At 33.3% G+C, this 17643-nt stretch overlaps 1 protein-coding gene across 1 annotated transcript; it reads left to right on the top strand.

The window, feature by feature from the left end:
* The first annotated feature begins 348 nt into the window (after positions 1-348).
* On the top strand, positions 349-16303 carry rho-4 (rhomboid-4). The gene is made up of 5 exons (XM_014237527.3): positions 349-1076; positions 13076-13331; positions 13405-13510; positions 14816-15158; positions 15233-16303. Exons 1-5 carry the CDS (start codon positions 843-845, stop codon positions 15539-15541), a joined length of 1248 nt encoding a protein of 415 aa, XP_014093002.1. The 5' UTR covers positions 349-842; the 3' UTR covers positions 15542-16303.
* Positions 16304-17643: the final 1340 nt, after the last annotated feature.

The raw sequence follows: 17643 nt of genomic DNA, 5'->3' as shown, positions 1-17643 counted from the left end.
TTCCTTGGACCTAAAAGCGCACTTTGCAACAAGACTACTGCCGGCAATATCCACGGGAAAGGAAGGGTGTGCATGCTGCTAAATTTAATTGACATCTAAAGTTTATTTGTATGTACATATTTTTACAAATGTGAAGTTAAATAAAACCCAATACTTTCATAATAAGAAAATTTAATAGTTTTGAAAGAAATTTGGTAGAGATTTTGTGGTAAAGTGGTAAGACTGTTCAGAGAACGTATATGGTTATAATATACGGTCTCTGATAAACTTTCTCTAAAATATACGTTCTCTGGATGAACCTATCATTCAGTCGATAATTCAGTTTTATCTCTGATTCAGTGCTATTGCGAACAAGTTATAATTATATTGTGTAGTGAAAAGTTTTGTTAGCATTTATTACTTTGCTTTAGTTAATTTTTAAACAAGTTGATTTTTTATTGTTTATAAGTTCATTCACATTTAAATTAATTAATGAAAATCTGCAGCAAAAATACAAATCTTACGATAAAAATGAAATTAGCAAGAATATAAGTATGAATAGAAAGATATTGTTCGGTTAATATGTGCGAAGAAAGAGACAGTGCAAAGTTAGAAAAAATGCATTGTTTGCACTGTATATAATAAGCTGGTAGAACCACGAACATTATTAATTAAAAGAAAAATATGTAAACACAAAACCAGTACAAAACAGTAAAATAATTTTTTTCTCAAGTGCCACTCCTACCGTCGAAATATTTGTGAAAATTCTTGACAAGGGGTCCTTAATCAAAAGCAAAACACACCATTAAACATAAATACTTCCAATTTGTTTAACAACTAGCTGATATACTTAGCCGAATAAAATGTCAGGACAAACAGTCAACGGCCAGCGCAATCAAAGAGATGCCGAAAATGGTCTCTATCCACAAATGCCGTCTGAACGTAGCCAAGCAGTACAAAAACCAACACCGTCTCGCCCACCACCACGTCGTCAAGACACAATTGACATGGAAGTTATCCCATTAAACCGTAGTCAATCCGCCCCAACAGGAGTTGAAACAGATGACCGCAGACGGGCGCGTCGTATCTTTGATAATGTAAGTTGTGTTTGTGAAATAATTACATGAGATCGATATTATAATATATACGAGTTATTGTTTGACCGTTGTTTAAATATAAACTCAGATCAACATTTTTGTGCCGTAGTATGTACATTAACCTTTTGAAAGTTGAAGTAGTTTTGTGCATACATACATTTACCTACTCGTATAAAGAAGGTAAGAAATAATAAAGTTACCATTACCTCAAAGTTGTGTTCAATGGAAATTTCAATGACTCAGTATATAATATTGAATACTTATTTTACACATCTATGTTGTTGTTTAAAATAAACAAAGGCAAGTAGGGGAAAGCGAAGTTAGCTATTTAAATTAATCACAATTGGATTTAAATAAATAATTTTCTGTATATGCATTATAAATATTTACGTACATTTATAAATGTGTATCTTTATGAATGCAGATTTATTTTTTACATTCAGCTCCGTTGTCAGAGTATTGTATAAACCTATGATTATACAATGTGTCAAGTCAAGTTGTTCTGTGGTCACGTCTTCGATGTTTCCCTTGTGCAAAATGTCTAACTGAAATCTCTCTTTTTCCATTTGAGCACAGTGAAATTATTTTTTTATATTTTAATACACCTGTTGCTCTTACATTTCTCAATCACCTTTATCGGCGCCATATTTTCTCGGTGACGTTAAATCTAACAATACAATCACGCTTACATATGTACATAAGTATGTTTATCATATTTGTGCGGTCTTTGCTTTATAATTTTTGCGATTCACTTTTTCTCGTTTCTTTAATTTTTAGGACATAATTGTTTTCAGATTTAGCGTTGGCTTTTTGCATGCGAATGGTATTTAGGAACCGGTTATTTGTTTTTTATTTAAACATTCTTTAGTAATTACAAACTAGTAAGATGAGGCCACATTCATATGCATGTCTTAAAATATATGTATGTGTACAATATTTTACTTAACTAAGTATTTTGGAAAATTTTCAACTTGCTCACGTCTTACTCTGCAGATACCTTTAAGGTAGTTTCGGTTGGATTTTATATAATTGTTTATATGTAGTTAAAACTTACCGATCCAAACAGTGTTAGATCGTCGAAATTGTTCATATCTATATATTTATAATATTACTATCTGTACCCTGGATACGTACATATGTATATAACTAAATTGTCAGCATTGTCTTTTTTTTGACTGCTCCAGGCGCGATTTTTTGGGTTTCGGCTCATTTCTCATTTATGTCCTCACGACCACTTTAAAAACGTTGAAACCACTCGTGCACTCTGCTACGGGATAGGCAATCATCGCCATAAACTTGTTTCATCAATTGAAACATTTCGGTAAAGGTTTTACCAATTTTAAAACAAAATTTAATGTTGGCTCTTTGTTCGAAGCTCATTTTCGAACCGATGACAAAAACATACTGACACTTAAAACTAACTTTACTTCCAATAGATGAAATGTCATGAAATTTTTACTGGAAGTCGATAAAGGATAGCAGATTCTAACGCACTAGTCGATAGATGGCGCCACTAGAGTTTACTTTGTTACTTTTGTCCTGTTTACTTTGGAACGCACCTTGTATTTCACCGAAAACAGAATTGTATTTTTTACAGAACCGAAGAGCGTAAATTACAATTATTGGCAATGAATTGACATGTTGTGGTTAAGTACTCTTCATTTGCCGCTGATCTGTTGTCAAGGCGACATGAGCAAGATCGTGCAGCATATTCACCAGCATTTGCATTACAGTTACGATAATTTTTGAAATATACATCACGTTATTGTTTCAGACTTAGGAAGATATATCTTGGGTCCAATTTTTACGAAATGTCGAACACCACTATTTGAAAGAATATTGACTCGAAAATCTTGTGCTACCAATATATAATCAATGTCTTGTTTTTTTTTTATTGTTATTCATACTGTATGTTTTGAAATAATAATAAGAGTCAAAAATTTTAATAATGACCGAGAGAGAAGCATGGCTTTTTTTAATGCACCCCTGCTCCCTGTAATGTCTGCCTTTAGTTTATAGTAACAGCAAAGCTGAGCTTGATAGAAAACTGAACAGATTTTTATCTGTTTTTATCTAGAATTTCAGCATAAATAATTTTGTCAATTTGATTGTGTCTTAGCTTCTGACAGCATATTTGTTAATTTTTCAAAATTTAAAATTTTCAAATTTGTATACAAGCAATGAAGTCTGCCAAAACAAATTTTTTCTAAATCCGTAAAGAATAGCATTTTTTTGAAAATTAAGTATCCTAATACCTTAATTAAACAAACTTACTTTCACATTTATAATATAATTATATAACTACAAGTAGAAGACCCCAACTACACGTTGCTGTGGCTAAGGGATACATTCAATTATATTATAAACTATTCAGTACAGTAAAATGGTACTTATGAATGAAGACGAAAACGTTATAGGTCGTATAAAAATCCACGTTATTACAATTTTAATATGACTTAAAAATTTGAAACTGCTTGATAAAAAATTTCTTTAATTTGCTATTAGATGTTGAGTTTTAAATTTATTAATTTTATTTGCTGGTTTTTAACAAATGAGTAATTTTGAAATCTGTTAGTTAACAATATTTAAGATAATTAATGAGGTAGCTGGGATAGATCATTCATAATTTTTAACAATTACATTTAAAGTTCAATAATATTCTTGGATGAGCTCAAATAGATTCGACGGTTTTCCCATACTGTAATGGGGAACTGTAGGAATACGTGGCAACAGATCATTAAATTTTTCGGTCAAAGTGGTTGCTTCCTGTGATCTTTTTTTCGATTTTTTTCGATTCGAATTACGCTGTAGAATAATAGGTGAACTTATTTTCAACCGAACAATACTTGATGAGATTCCGGATATATCTAAAGAATTTTGAATTACAATTTGAAAATTTACGATGTCATTTTTATCAACAACAGTAGCGATAGCTTTTCAATACAACAAATCGCTGAACAACAGTTGTGTCAGTAAATTGATGTCGTCAACATCTACATTTGTGGCCGCTGGAATATAATTGTACATATGTAGTTATTTGGGTGAATCAATTTGCAGTTGCTCGCGCATATGTATTTATGCTCAATAAAATTGTAAACACTTCACCATAAAGATGATTGTTCAAACTATCGTTAATCTCATTGGCTTAAAAAAATCGAAGAGTGACCGATCTTTTGGAAATCACCAGATAGTAGTAATTTCAACACTGCAGCTATTCCGCTATTTTTTGTTTTTTATATTGCTTTTTTCTGTTGTAATTTAATTTCCACATAGTTTGTTCAAGAAAAAAACTGCCTTGTCAAAAATTACGGTACTCTGAAAGTAGCTATAATAAAACCTTCAAATGATTCTTACATGAATTTTAAACACGTGCTTATGATTTGAAATATTGTTTTGACTTTTAACACAAAAAGATTAAAAGTATCCTATGTCCGTTCCCTGGTTCTAAGGTACCTCCCCATCAATTTTCAGCCGAATCAGTTCAGCCGTTCTTGAATTATAAATAGCATGGCTACAAACCGGTTTTAAGCCGAACCGCCTAAAAATTTACAAAATACATTTGTCCGGCTACATATGTATATTATAATAACTATTGATATCTTCCTTACTACGTGTGGTAAATGTATTTAGTTTTGTAATTAAACTAGTTCTTGAACCGGTATAAGTATTTTCTGAGTAGTTCGAACTACTGAACCGAACCGAATCAATTTTGCAGTGGTTTGCAGCCCTGATAAATAGAGTAACTTTCGCGATTTTATTTAATGTGAATAAAAAAAGTTTAGGTACACCATTAATTTTTCCAATAATTACTGGTTTCTGTTTAAATTTACGAAAGTAATAAGAATAATATACATACATACGTGCATACATATGTATTTCAACATTTTGTTAATATACTATTTAACCAAATGATATTTCATATTTTTAACGATAATGAAATTAGAATAAAAATATTAAAGATTTTATATAAAAAAGTTTAGGTACAGACATGGAAAATATTATTTTGGATCGTTGTTTTTTAGTCTAATATTTTGCTAGATCTCCTTTAGCCTGAATAACTGCTTCTAAACGTCGATGCATGCTTCCAAATAGGTTAGATGTCTGCTCAAGAGTTATATTTTCCCATTTTGTGCATATGGCCTCTTTAAGTGAAATTTTCGATGTTATATAGTGACTCCGTATTTTTTTCCAGTAGATGCCAAATATGCTCTATAGGATTAGTGTTTGGGGATTGTGGGGATATTTTTAAGTTTTTGCACTCGAGTCCTTTTTCCGTTGCGTGAACCAGCAACTCTAAACGATTTCGGCCGAATTAGGTCAACATTTTACAGGTACTTTCTAGCTAAAGGGTTAATTGTTTACAGTGGTAGGGAATCTATTCTTGCACAAGATATGAAGCATGTTTCGGGTCATTGTCTTGTTCTTGTTGAAACAAGAATGACTTACTCTTCAACGCTTGGAGCTAAATTTTCCTTTAATATTTTCAAATGCTTGGCCATGTTATCATTAATGAACAGGAGATTTCCCACACTATATGCTTCAATGTACCTCCAAATCACCGCCGCCGTTTCCTGCTGCTCTTTGTTTCGTTTTCGCCAAATTTTTAGCGCACCATCGGAACCAAACATATTGAATTTTGAAATCTCACTAAATATTACCATCTCACTAAATACCCATGATAGCCAGGTCTGTGTAAAGTGTTACTTACAGTTTTGTTGCTTCTTTTCACACAGCTCTACTGGCGGAATCTTCGGAGTACTTTAATATTATATAATAATATTGGTTAGGTAGCTGTAAACATGTGCAGTGTGCATAGTGAAAAGTGCTCCGTAATATCTGAAAATATTACATCAATCGTATATATAAAAGTGAAAGAATATTAAATTAATGCCTCATATAAGTTTCCTTAAAAGGAAATAATAATTCTTATAAAAAAATATAAAGGATGTACAAAGAAAAGTTCGATTAAATTTTGATATTGAACCATAATTGAATTTCGTACAACAAAGAAAGGTTTACTTACTTCGTTTACTTACAAAATGCCACCCAAAAAAGTAAATACAACACAACAGAGATGTGGTTATTGCTCAGACATAATCCGGGATAAAACGCAGCCAAGTATTCAATGTGCGGCTTGTCGACGTTGGTTTCAATCAAAATGCACCAACCTTTCATCCGATGAGTTTAAATATATCGCCAACAGCATTAAGAAAAAAGAAACAGTTTGGAACTGTGACTCATGTGCAAGTAACATTAGTGTTAAGACATGTGATGTATTGGATTCCGATGAGGAGGCATCAGATGATCCGCCACCGTCAAAGTATATTGAAACCTTACTCAAGAGACACTTTGAACGTTTTACAACAAATTATGAACGTGAGTTCAGGGACCTAAAAAAATCAGTTGTAAGTGAAATCAAGGACTTAAGAAAAGAGGTAAGCAAACTGTCAGAACAAAACGTCTCGCTATCAAATCAATGTTCTGCCCTGGATGACAAACTTACATCAGTTGAAGACAAGCTAAACATAGATACGAGGCTGCCTACCAGCCAGGAAGAGTATAAGAATATTCCTGAGTCTGATAAAGCTGCTGGAAAGGATCGTTTAGAGGATGACAGAACAAAGTTAGTCACAGCTTTGCCTCCCAGTCTCAAGGATGAGGCCACTGAACTCAAGTTACGTAGACTGGGTCGTCCTTCACCTGGACGTACACGTCCTCTTCACATTACCACCCGCTCAGCAGCCGATGCACTTTCCATTATCAAATACAGACCAACAGACGAAAACTCAGGTTTTATTTTCAAGACTGATCTAACTCCCTCTCAACAACTTCATCTGAAAAATTTGCGTCAAGAGCTTGATTCAATCGTGAAGAGTGGTGATGACAGTAACACAATTAAATATATCCATGGTTTCCCAAGAATCGTTAAAAGAAATTTTCGTCCGCTCAACGAGCAAGAAGAAAGTATCTTACGTCCACCTGTGCTACCAGAACGTCAGAGGTCTGCGTACAAAACTCTCAACATTTCAAACAGCATTAGCGGCTAACCAGTACGACGTTGTATGTATTTCGGAATCCTGGCTTCACTCATCCATATGTGATGGTGAAGTCATTGATTCAACATATAGTATTTACCGTAAAGACCGTGTTTCTCACATCAACGAGCAGGTGCGTGGTGGTGGTGTCTTCATCGCCTGTAAACGTAGTCTCCATACAGAACAAATTGCAATAACAAACAATGATTTAGAGAAAATATTCATCCGTGTCAAGGGAGCTTCTCGCGATATGATCATCGGCTGCATCTACATACCTCCTCAATCAACTCTTGAGATCTTCGAGTGCCACATAGCTACCGTTTCATTTATAATGGACAAATACCAAAACTCCAACGTCATGATTGTCGGCGACTTCAATATTCATAGCAGCTTGCCTCGTGTCGACTGTGAAAAGCAACTTTGTGATGGATTTGCCTCATTAAACTGCACTCAACAAAATTATATTCAAAATGCCTGGAACTCAACACTTGACCTTTGTTTCAGTGACATTGACTCTTCTCCGGAACACGCAGTTGCTCTTGTCCCGGAAGATAAGTACCATCCTGCTATCGACATCTTGCTAAATTTTCGGCCGGGGTTGACGCCAGATAATTCCTCATCATACGTATTTGAAAAGGCTAACTACGCAGCCCTTAATACTTCTCTCCTAAGAACGAACTGGATTGACCTCTACAAACTCGAGACTATTGACAGTAAGTTGGACTTTCTCTATGCAAAAATCTTTGAAGGTGTAAACCAGTTTTTTCCAGTACACGTACACAAGCCAAGTAACTATCCATCTTGGTTCTCACATGATCTCATTCAGAAAGTCAAACAGAAGAAATCTGCACACCTGATATATAAAATTCGGGAAACTAAGCCAAATTATTTACGATTCAGCAGGTTAAGATTGGAATGCAAAAAGTTAAGTAACGAATGCTACAAAAGTTATGTCGACAAGGTAGAGGACAAACTGCAATCGGAGATCAAAGCATTCTGGAACTTTATCAAGGACAAAAACCGTTGCACCGGTGACATACCATCTTCCGTAGCCTGGAATGACCGCTCAGCAGATATGGGACCTGGTATCAGTAACCTCTTTGCGTCCTTCTTCCAAAGCATCTACGCGCCATCGAATAGCAACGACCCAGGTATTGCAACCTTCAATCCTGGTACACAGCGCATACACTTGGATGCCCTGACAGTGACCTACGATGCAGTACTCAAAGAACTCCTTGCTCTCGACCCCAGCAAAGGTGCAGGCCCTGATGGTTTGCCTAACATATTCATCAAAAACTGTGCGGTAGGCCTATGTGAGCCTTTGACACATATATTTGGCGAATCTCTTCACCATGGTACCTTCCCGACCTACTGGAAACTGTCATACATCTCACCGATTCATAAAGAGGGGCCCAAGACCTTGGTTACCAACTACCGTCCTATCTGCATACAGTCTGCACTTGCAAAACTATTTGAGAGGTTAGTGCTTCCACAGATACGTCATGCATTTGAAAACATCATAAGAATCAAACAACATGGCTTTACTGGTGGCAGATCCACCACTACCAATTTGTTCATATACGTCGACAAACTGCTGAACTCTATGGATTCCGGCAACTGCACACACAACATTAACACAGACTTCAGCAAGGCTTTCGACCGTGTTGACTACGAAATACTTTTAGATAAGCTAAGTAAATATGGTGTGGCTGGACGTGCATTAGCTTGGATACGTACATACCTCACAGGCAGACGCTTGCAAGTCAGAGTAGATGACCACTTATCCAGTGAATATGAAGTAATCTCTGGTGTGCCACAAGGATCTCACCTTGGTCCTGTACTGTTTAACATCTTCGTCAACGACATTGGTAATAACTTTTCTTCTGATTTCCTTCTGTATGCTGATGACGTCAAAATATTTAGACCGATTACTTGTGAGACAGACATCATAATCTTGCAACAAGACATAAATACCCTCAGTGACTGGTGTCGAGTGAACAAGCTGGATCTCAACGTAAACAAATGTGCGGCCGTATCTTTCGCTCGCTCACACTCACCGATCCGCACGAGCTACAAACTTGATGGGCTTGAGACAGCTGAGGTCGAGAACATAAAAGACTTAGGTATCATTGTTGATAATAAGCTCACCTTCTCACACCACGCAGACAAAATTACATCAAAGGCGTTCAAAGCCCTTGGATTTATACTGAGGAGTGGTAAAGATTTCAAAAACCCTTGGACACTCATTAGACTATTCAAGTCACTTGTACTACCAATTTTGGAATATGGTTCGGTAATCTGGTCTCCCTACACTAACACGACAATCGATAAAGTTGAAAAGGTGCAGCGTAAATTCTGTAAGTCACTGGCCTATAAACTATCTTCACCAAGTCACATCTGCTCTACTGATGAGGTCTACCAGTGCTACTGTATAAACAAACTGTCTTCTCGCACTGTCTGTCGCTGACCTCTGCTTTTTCTACAAAGTAGTCAATAACATCACTGATGCTCATGAGATCCTAAACAGATTTGAACTCGCCCCTGCTGGTCTTACCCTGAGGCGAAATAGATTACTAAAAACATCGAAATCCAAGAAAAGTTATGTTATCCATGGTCCTCAGAATAGACTGGCTAATTTAGTAAATTCACTTCAAGGTGAAATTGATTTCTATGGAGGAACATACGCTGCTTTTACCGAAAACACCAAGAGACACCTGCTCGTCTGAATTACATCTAAATCAAGTCTGAATTACATATTAACTTACAATTACTTAAATATTTTCCAGATATTATACTAATATACCCTAGCTACTTTTGTATAATACTTTTATATATATATCTATGTAAGTATATTGCCGATTGGCGTTTAAATAAATAAATAAATAATTATGTGTAATAAGCCGAATAGAGTAAAGAAATAAAAAAAACAACTTACTCACAATTTGTTCCTAAACTTTTTTATGAGTGTTTATTCATGTTCTTACATGTACGATCATTTCGCGTTTCTTATGAAATAAAGGAATATTTCTTTGCTTTGTATGGTATGTGTTAGCTTATTCTACGAACTGCCTCGAAAAGTCCGTTAAAACAATTGTCATAACGATAGTATAATTAGTGTATTAGTGTGGATGTATGTACATAGCATCATAAGTAAATATGGATGTAAAAATAGTCAATGGAAATCGACTTCTATATTAATGGATGATGATTAAGTTACTGGCTTCATAAAGTATGCGGGTCTGGTCTCACTATTCAGTTTAAGCATCAAACATTTTATGGACGTCTAATGTCATAGGCATTGACATTGTCACGCTGATCTTCAGGTTTGACTTTCTATTAATGAGCTCAAGCCAAATATTCGAGGAGAATCTATCGCTCTATTACCCAAAATTGATGTAAAGAAAAGATAGCAATAAGAGGTACATAATTTTGATGTAACAAATAAAAATATTCGAAATAATTTGTAAAGGGCCGAATAACAGTGCGTTCAAAAAATAACCTTTCGCTTTTCGAAGTGTGTATCGTTTATTGGGAAAAATGTTGTAATTACAATATGAAAAATGCATAGTTTTCTTATAGCTGACATTTACAAAATACTCGTATAAAATCTTCCGCGCTGCCTATTATAACCTGACATCTTTGATGGCAACTAAATTTTCCGCATACTCCACGGGAAGCGACCTCCAGGTATGTTGGAATAGCCAAATGAAATCTTTTCTTGATATTCTTGCAGTTTCCAATCATGGTTATTTTTGCCGTAAAGCATTTTAGCTGGCTGCAGTAAACCCTATTTAAACAATTTAATCATTCAAACGGCGTTCAAGTTTTCTGTGAAGCCCTTCAAATCCCCAAATTCATGATCAGAGAAGCATCCATAAAAATGCAACTTTTGGAGGCGCTTAACACTCCTTTAATAAATGTTTGTGCTTTTCTAAGCCAAACACGTCTCAAGGGATTGAGCAATAGAAAAGTTGACTCATTTGTAAGTAATACATTGTTCCAATCACGGTTGATGTTTTCCTGTGCCTAATGCAACCTATTTTCTATGTAATTGATTAGAGTACTGCTGCGTTTGATGTCAGATCTCTGAAGACTGTTGTATTTTGAGATATATCTAATCTTTTTTAAAACAAAATTATTTTAGCTCCTCTAAGCCAGTGGCTTCTTCTCAAAAACGAGAACAATAGATTTGCCCTCACTTTTAGATGTCACGTGATTCGCCCCATATTCCTGGCCTGTCATCTATGTTTCCAGTTTCTCCATAATGGTTAAACCAACTCTTTACCAATGTACAACTCGTATTTAAATACTTTTCAGTTATTTTAATAGTCCATTTGGGACTTTTAGTACGCTTCATTTGATAGGCTAAGACTGCTTTAAAACTTTTCTAATACTGTGCACAAATTTTTCTTGTTTCATGGACACCGTGCCATTTACATTAAGAAGATCGAAAAAAAACTGACTGCGAATTGATCGCGCAAAAGAAAACGTTATTTTTTTAACGCACTGCAAATAAAAATATGCGGATTATGTTATTTTATAAAATTAAGAAAAACCTGGAGATAATGACAAACCATCAAACCGAAATGCCATCGCTCCAGTTTGGCTACGGATGTTATATATGTATGTATTTACGAATGTATGTACATATGTATCTCCTGTTGCTTTTGCAACGCAGCACAATATTTTGTAACTGAATTTCAATTGCAATTGTCGGAATGTACTATGTTTTTGTCATTTAATTTTCCTAAAATGTACATTTGACCGCATTTAAGTTTGTCAATTCAGCTAATCAATGTATTTAAGGAGAAACATGTTTTTATGGTAAAATAATTCTCATACACATATGTATGTATATGGAAACATGCTTTTATGATTAAATAATACTAATATATTACTATATGCATATACTAAGTAAATACGTACTATGTCTAATACTATACACATACATATGTAGATTCTACAATTGCATGATTGTGATTATTGGTGATGTTCATTTGTTTCTAGATTTTCGAGGTCTTTCAATTCAAATCCACTATCCAGAAATAAGTCCCTTACTTAGGTATTCATTATTTTACAACGCATATCCTATACCATATCCCAATATTGTTGAAATGAGTTCTTGATGACACTATGACCACTAATCTACCAGTTCAATTGTGTAATGCCTCATGCACATTAATTTCCTCGATATAATCTTTTACAAAAAAAAAATTTGGGCGATAAAAATATCCGAAACATGCAGTAATTTTTTTAATTTAAAATTTAGACTGAATATCGCTAAGGATGCAAAATTTCAACCGGAAATATCTGCTTTTTCTAAAAAGTCTGTCGGCGTTTTCTTCGTTGATATCTTTATTATCTGATGATATTATATTACAAATATGTATACACATACCATTGTATATTAGTATGGAAAGTAATCTATTGTATAATAGTATGGGAAGTTTCCTCAGAAATTGCTTTTTTGATTTCATCTAACTGTTATTTGTAGCAGCAGATGTAAGAAAAGCAGATTCGAATCGTTTAGTGGGGTATTTTTTTTGACAATCCATAAACCATTTAAAAACATTTACTTATACATATATGTGACTATTAATATGGTATAATTAATTTAACAATGTTTAATTCTTGTTATATTTGTACTCTTTGTTAATCTCGCGCACTTTAAATTGATGTCAACTGTGAAGTAATCATATCACATCAGTCCATACACGTTCGTAATACACAACCATATATAGCGTAAAGTTTATCTAAAACTATTCATCGAATATAGTTTTCACGATTTATAAGCTACGCATTTTTTAAGATAGACTTGCGAACAAAATATGCGATACTTGTATTTGTCAATTAGGATGATACTTTATAGGACTTAAAATCGGAAAACCTCTTGAATTCTATACTACTAACTTAAAAGTGTATTTAAAACAACATAATAACGTAACAATATTTATAATATTTTAGCATGATTCAGATGGCGATGGCTTCATTAATATTCACGAACTTAAAGGCCTTATCAATGCAGGCCTCTGCAGTGATATTCCTGATTACATTGCATCGCAAATTCTTCAAATGTCAGATGATGATAGTGATGGGCGTTTGAATTTCGAGGAATTTTATCAAATGTCCCAAACTCACAAATGGATGATAAGGAATATTCTTACAAAATACTGTCGCTTGGTTGTTCCGCCGCCAAAAGCAATCGAAGGTGACCAACTAGGTAAGTGTGGAAATTATGTTCCAACATGATTTTTAATTTTTATTGTTTTTTTTTTTAATATTTATGCATGCAGATGGTGTCTATGAAAAGCAAATGTCAGTCTGTCCACCGCCACTGACTATGGTTATGTTCTCCATAATTGAAATTTTATTCTTCTTGGTGGATGTCATACATTTTCAGTGAGTATAAACTTAGCAAGAAGTAATTTAAAAATTTTAGTAAGAAAATATTACAAAAATTAGCAAAATCTGTTAAAAAACTGGAATTTTTTGTGCTATTTAAAAGAGCCCGCCATTTCAACAAACGTATAAAAGTATACTATACATATATTAAAATTATTCATTGTAAAATAAAATATAAAATAATAATGTTAACAGTTTTTAATTTTTATTAGTATTCAATAGGCATATTTCTAGTGTTCTACAGTACAACTTACACTTTAATTTTTTCATTTATTGATTGAAAAAAAAAGATGTAGTGAGATTTCATAATTGCAAAAACAAATGATTTATGGATAGTTTTGCATAGAATCAATAACATTACAAACAATCGTGTAGCTAATAAAAAATATCTTTACACTGAGAGCCATGGTATCAACCGTTTTATAACTTTAATCAATATCGATAAACGATAGGCTACATATAGCAAACTCGCTTCTAATTGTTAATTTCCGAATCCAAATTTTTGATTTTTACGCAGCAGTTATACGGTCAAATTGATCACACAGAATACTTGTCAAAATTGATGTAAATTGACAACAAATAGTTTCAAGATGCCGTCGTCATGGAAACCACTTAAAATACTTGCAAGTTTTGCAAAAACTTAATAATACAACGGAAAGATGGAATGGGAAAAAAGAGATGAGTTGGAAAAGGCAATCTTGTTGTACAAAAACAACTATAGAGTATATTCAAAATCCAGATTTTGACTTTTTCAACTTTACTTGTTCTGCACTATACCTATTCGAGAGATACAGAGATTTTAACTTCTGCAAAAATTTATTGATATACCTTTATTTTGATTCAAATTTATGAATATAACGAAATATTCATATTCCCGACAATTGCATGGCGACTTGCGAAACTATCTTTTAAGTTGATCGTCAACCAGCCCCACAACATGAATGAAAAAATTGATATTAGGACGTCGTGTGACGAGAGTGTGGTAGTAGAAAAGTGTGACTGTATTATAACTCGAAAGCAATTTTTTTCATTGTGTAATGTACGGTTAAATCCAACTGGACATGGTTAACAAATTTTCTTATTTTTAACTAAATAATAAAATGTTTATACAAGATTAATCATCTAATCTTGTTGAATCATCTAACATATTTTTTTGAAGCAATGTAAAATTTCTGGAAGACTTGCTGCTCTTTTATCCTTTACACACCTTTTCTTTTTTTAACGTCGCTTGTATAAATTTAACTTTTGAAACGAGACATTTTTTGTTACTAATTTTTTTAAACCTGGCTATATTTTTTGCAGAGACGATCCTAACAACACTGCTAATATAGGTGAAAATACGAATGGCCCCGCTGCGACTGTCTTCATTTACAATCCATACAAGCGTTACGAGGCTTGGCGTTTCGTCACATACATGTTTGTGCATGTCGGCTTAATGCATCTCTTCATGAACCTTATCATACAAATATTTCTGGGCGTCGCTTTGGAACTGGTACATCATTGGTGGCGTGTAGCTTTGATTTACTTGGCTGGTGTATTGGCAGGCTCGATGGGCACTTCACTGACAAGTCCGCGCATTTTCTTAGCCGGTGCCTCTGGTGGCGTTTATGCGTTAATCACAGCGCACATTGCCACCATAATTCTGGTTAATTATTGCATTTTAATACATTCTAAAACAAAATACATATAATCATTTCTTTCCGTTTATATCCAATGCAGAATTATAAGGAAATGGAGTACGCCATAGTGCAATTATTTGTATTTCTTATATTCTGCTTTACGGACTTGGGTACTTCTGTTTATCGCCATTTGACAGATCAGCACGATCAAATTGGTTACATTGCGCATTTATCTGGCGCCGTCGCGGGTCTGCTGGTAGGCATAGGGGTGCTGCGAAATCTGGAAGTACGTCGTTGGGAAAGAATACTCTGGTGGATCGCCATTATACTTTACTTTTCACTAATGATGACTGGTGTTTTGATACATGTTCTGATGCCTAACTATTTCCCACGTCAAGAATACAATTAGATTAATATCCTGCAACCAATAGAATTGTTAAAACATACATACAATCTGATATAGCAGTATAAGCATAAAAATCCAATATTTTGTAACATGTTTACAGTAAATGTATTTAAGCGGATAGATTATTTACTTTTTGTTATATTTACACGGATACGCACATGATCAACATGGACAACAATATGTTGCAAATTTTGGTATTAAGTTTTAAAGTGCGAGTACATGCCCCAAAGTGCCTTTAAAGTATTCTATGCACACAAATTTCTCTACAACTTAATATAAATATAAATTTTTAATAAATAATCCACATACTGATTTACCAATTGGGATTAAATTTGGTTGACAACAGTGCAACTCAAATTTTGAAATCCTTTGTAAAGACTTCTTCTTAAAGTAAAAGAAGTACGAGCATAGTTATCTATCCCTTTCCGGGAAACATTTTAAAAATATATGATATATGACATTGACGATGGCAGCCAAATAAAATGCATCTGAAGGCTTTGTGTATTTTGATAGCAGATTTAAAATGCATACATATTAGGAATTGTACTACAATAATTATTTTCGAAGATATTTATTCTCTTTATTTTTTTATACAGTTTGCATAAATTTAAGTGCATACTAGCTTGTAAAGTAAATTAAAATTTTTGTATGAATTGAATTTTGTATAAAAATGATATTAGTTAAGTTGAATTGACACAGAGGTGAAAAGTATTTAATTATGAAGAAAATAAAAAGTGACAGCAATAAATGTAAGCTTTAGACGAACTGTAGTTTTATTAATTTTTTATTACTTTGCCTTATTATTGTATGTGAAGTTGGAAGGAATTAAGAAACTATTTAATTTATATGGAAATTATACAGAAGTATTTGTTACTGTATTATGTCAGCCCCATGTATATTTTTACTTTATTAATTTTATAGTTAATATAGTACGGATAATTTCGATTTGTTTAAAAGGTTCAGTTTTAATTAAGTATATTGGGTAGCTGAATCCACTAAGTTGCGACTACCCGAAACTCCAATACTTACAACTTTTTTTGCGTCATCTCGTAGTCTGAGGAAGAGGGAGCGTCCTGCGTCTTTGAAAGCTCGTGTAGTTATTCTATTTGTAGCACCAGAAATCAATTCCCAAATTATTTCGAGGAATGCTGTCACGTTAACATTCCTTGACCTGATTAACATAGGAGTCCATATTGGTCAAGAAGAATAGAATTACAGATTACGCTAACTTTTAGTTCTCCATTCGTTTAACAATAATTTCATATATGTATGTACATAAGTATGTCAGAACTATTTATATAAGAACATATTTGTTTAATATGAAAGAAACTATTACGGAAAACATCGAAATAACGTCATTAATCATCCACTATAGGGAATAGAGGTACAAAATTACCTATAGTGTAAACAAATTATTACATTTTGTTGTGTGTGTGTATATACTCTATCATTTTTTCAAAATAAAGGTTGACATTTTTTAGTTCTTTATAATGAAATGCTATATAAGCATTAGGTTTTTTTTTATATTCAATAGCTTTTCTGCAAGATCCTCTTTAAGTTGAATACGCATAATATTAAAAATTTAATTTTTACTAAATAATAATATTATATCTTATGACTTATATCTTACATAAATTCTTTCGTTTTTTTTTTATTTCCCATTATTTTTACTTTTTTAATGTGCCTGCGGCGGTTCATTTCAACTCGTTTACTTCTGAATGCATATCTGTATTCACATCTATAAGGCTGTGTGACAAACCGTAAAAATATAAAAACTCTCACAAGTGAAATTTTGAATTTTGAAAGTTCTTGACTCCTTTTAAATTTTTATTTAGTCAAAATATTGCAAACTAAAATTAAGTTGAAAGAATTAAGTAAAAATAATATTTCTTAGTTGATTAAAAAATCTTAATGAAGATTATGTAAGCATACACGTAAAATTAAGTAGAAAGAATTAAGTAAAGTAATATTTTTTTAGTTGATTAAAAAATCTTAATGAAAATTATGTATGTATGTATATAAGAAGATATAATTATGCATGTACATACATATGTATAGCAAATACTAGTAGCGTCGTAGTAGCCTAGCACGTTGCCTCAAATTCT

The sequence above is a fragment of the Bactrocera oleae genome, chromosome 5, assembly GCF_042242935.1.
Source record: "Bactrocera oleae isolate idBacOlea1 chromosome 5, idBacOlea1, whole genome shotgun sequence".
In the NCBI taxonomy this organism is placed as follows: domain Eukaryota; kingdom Metazoa; phylum Arthropoda; class Insecta; order Diptera; family Tephritidae; genus Bactrocera; species Bactrocera oleae.
The sequence above is the reverse complement of the archived record's forward strand: the minus strand, read 5'-3'. Positions and strand labels throughout refer to the sequence as shown.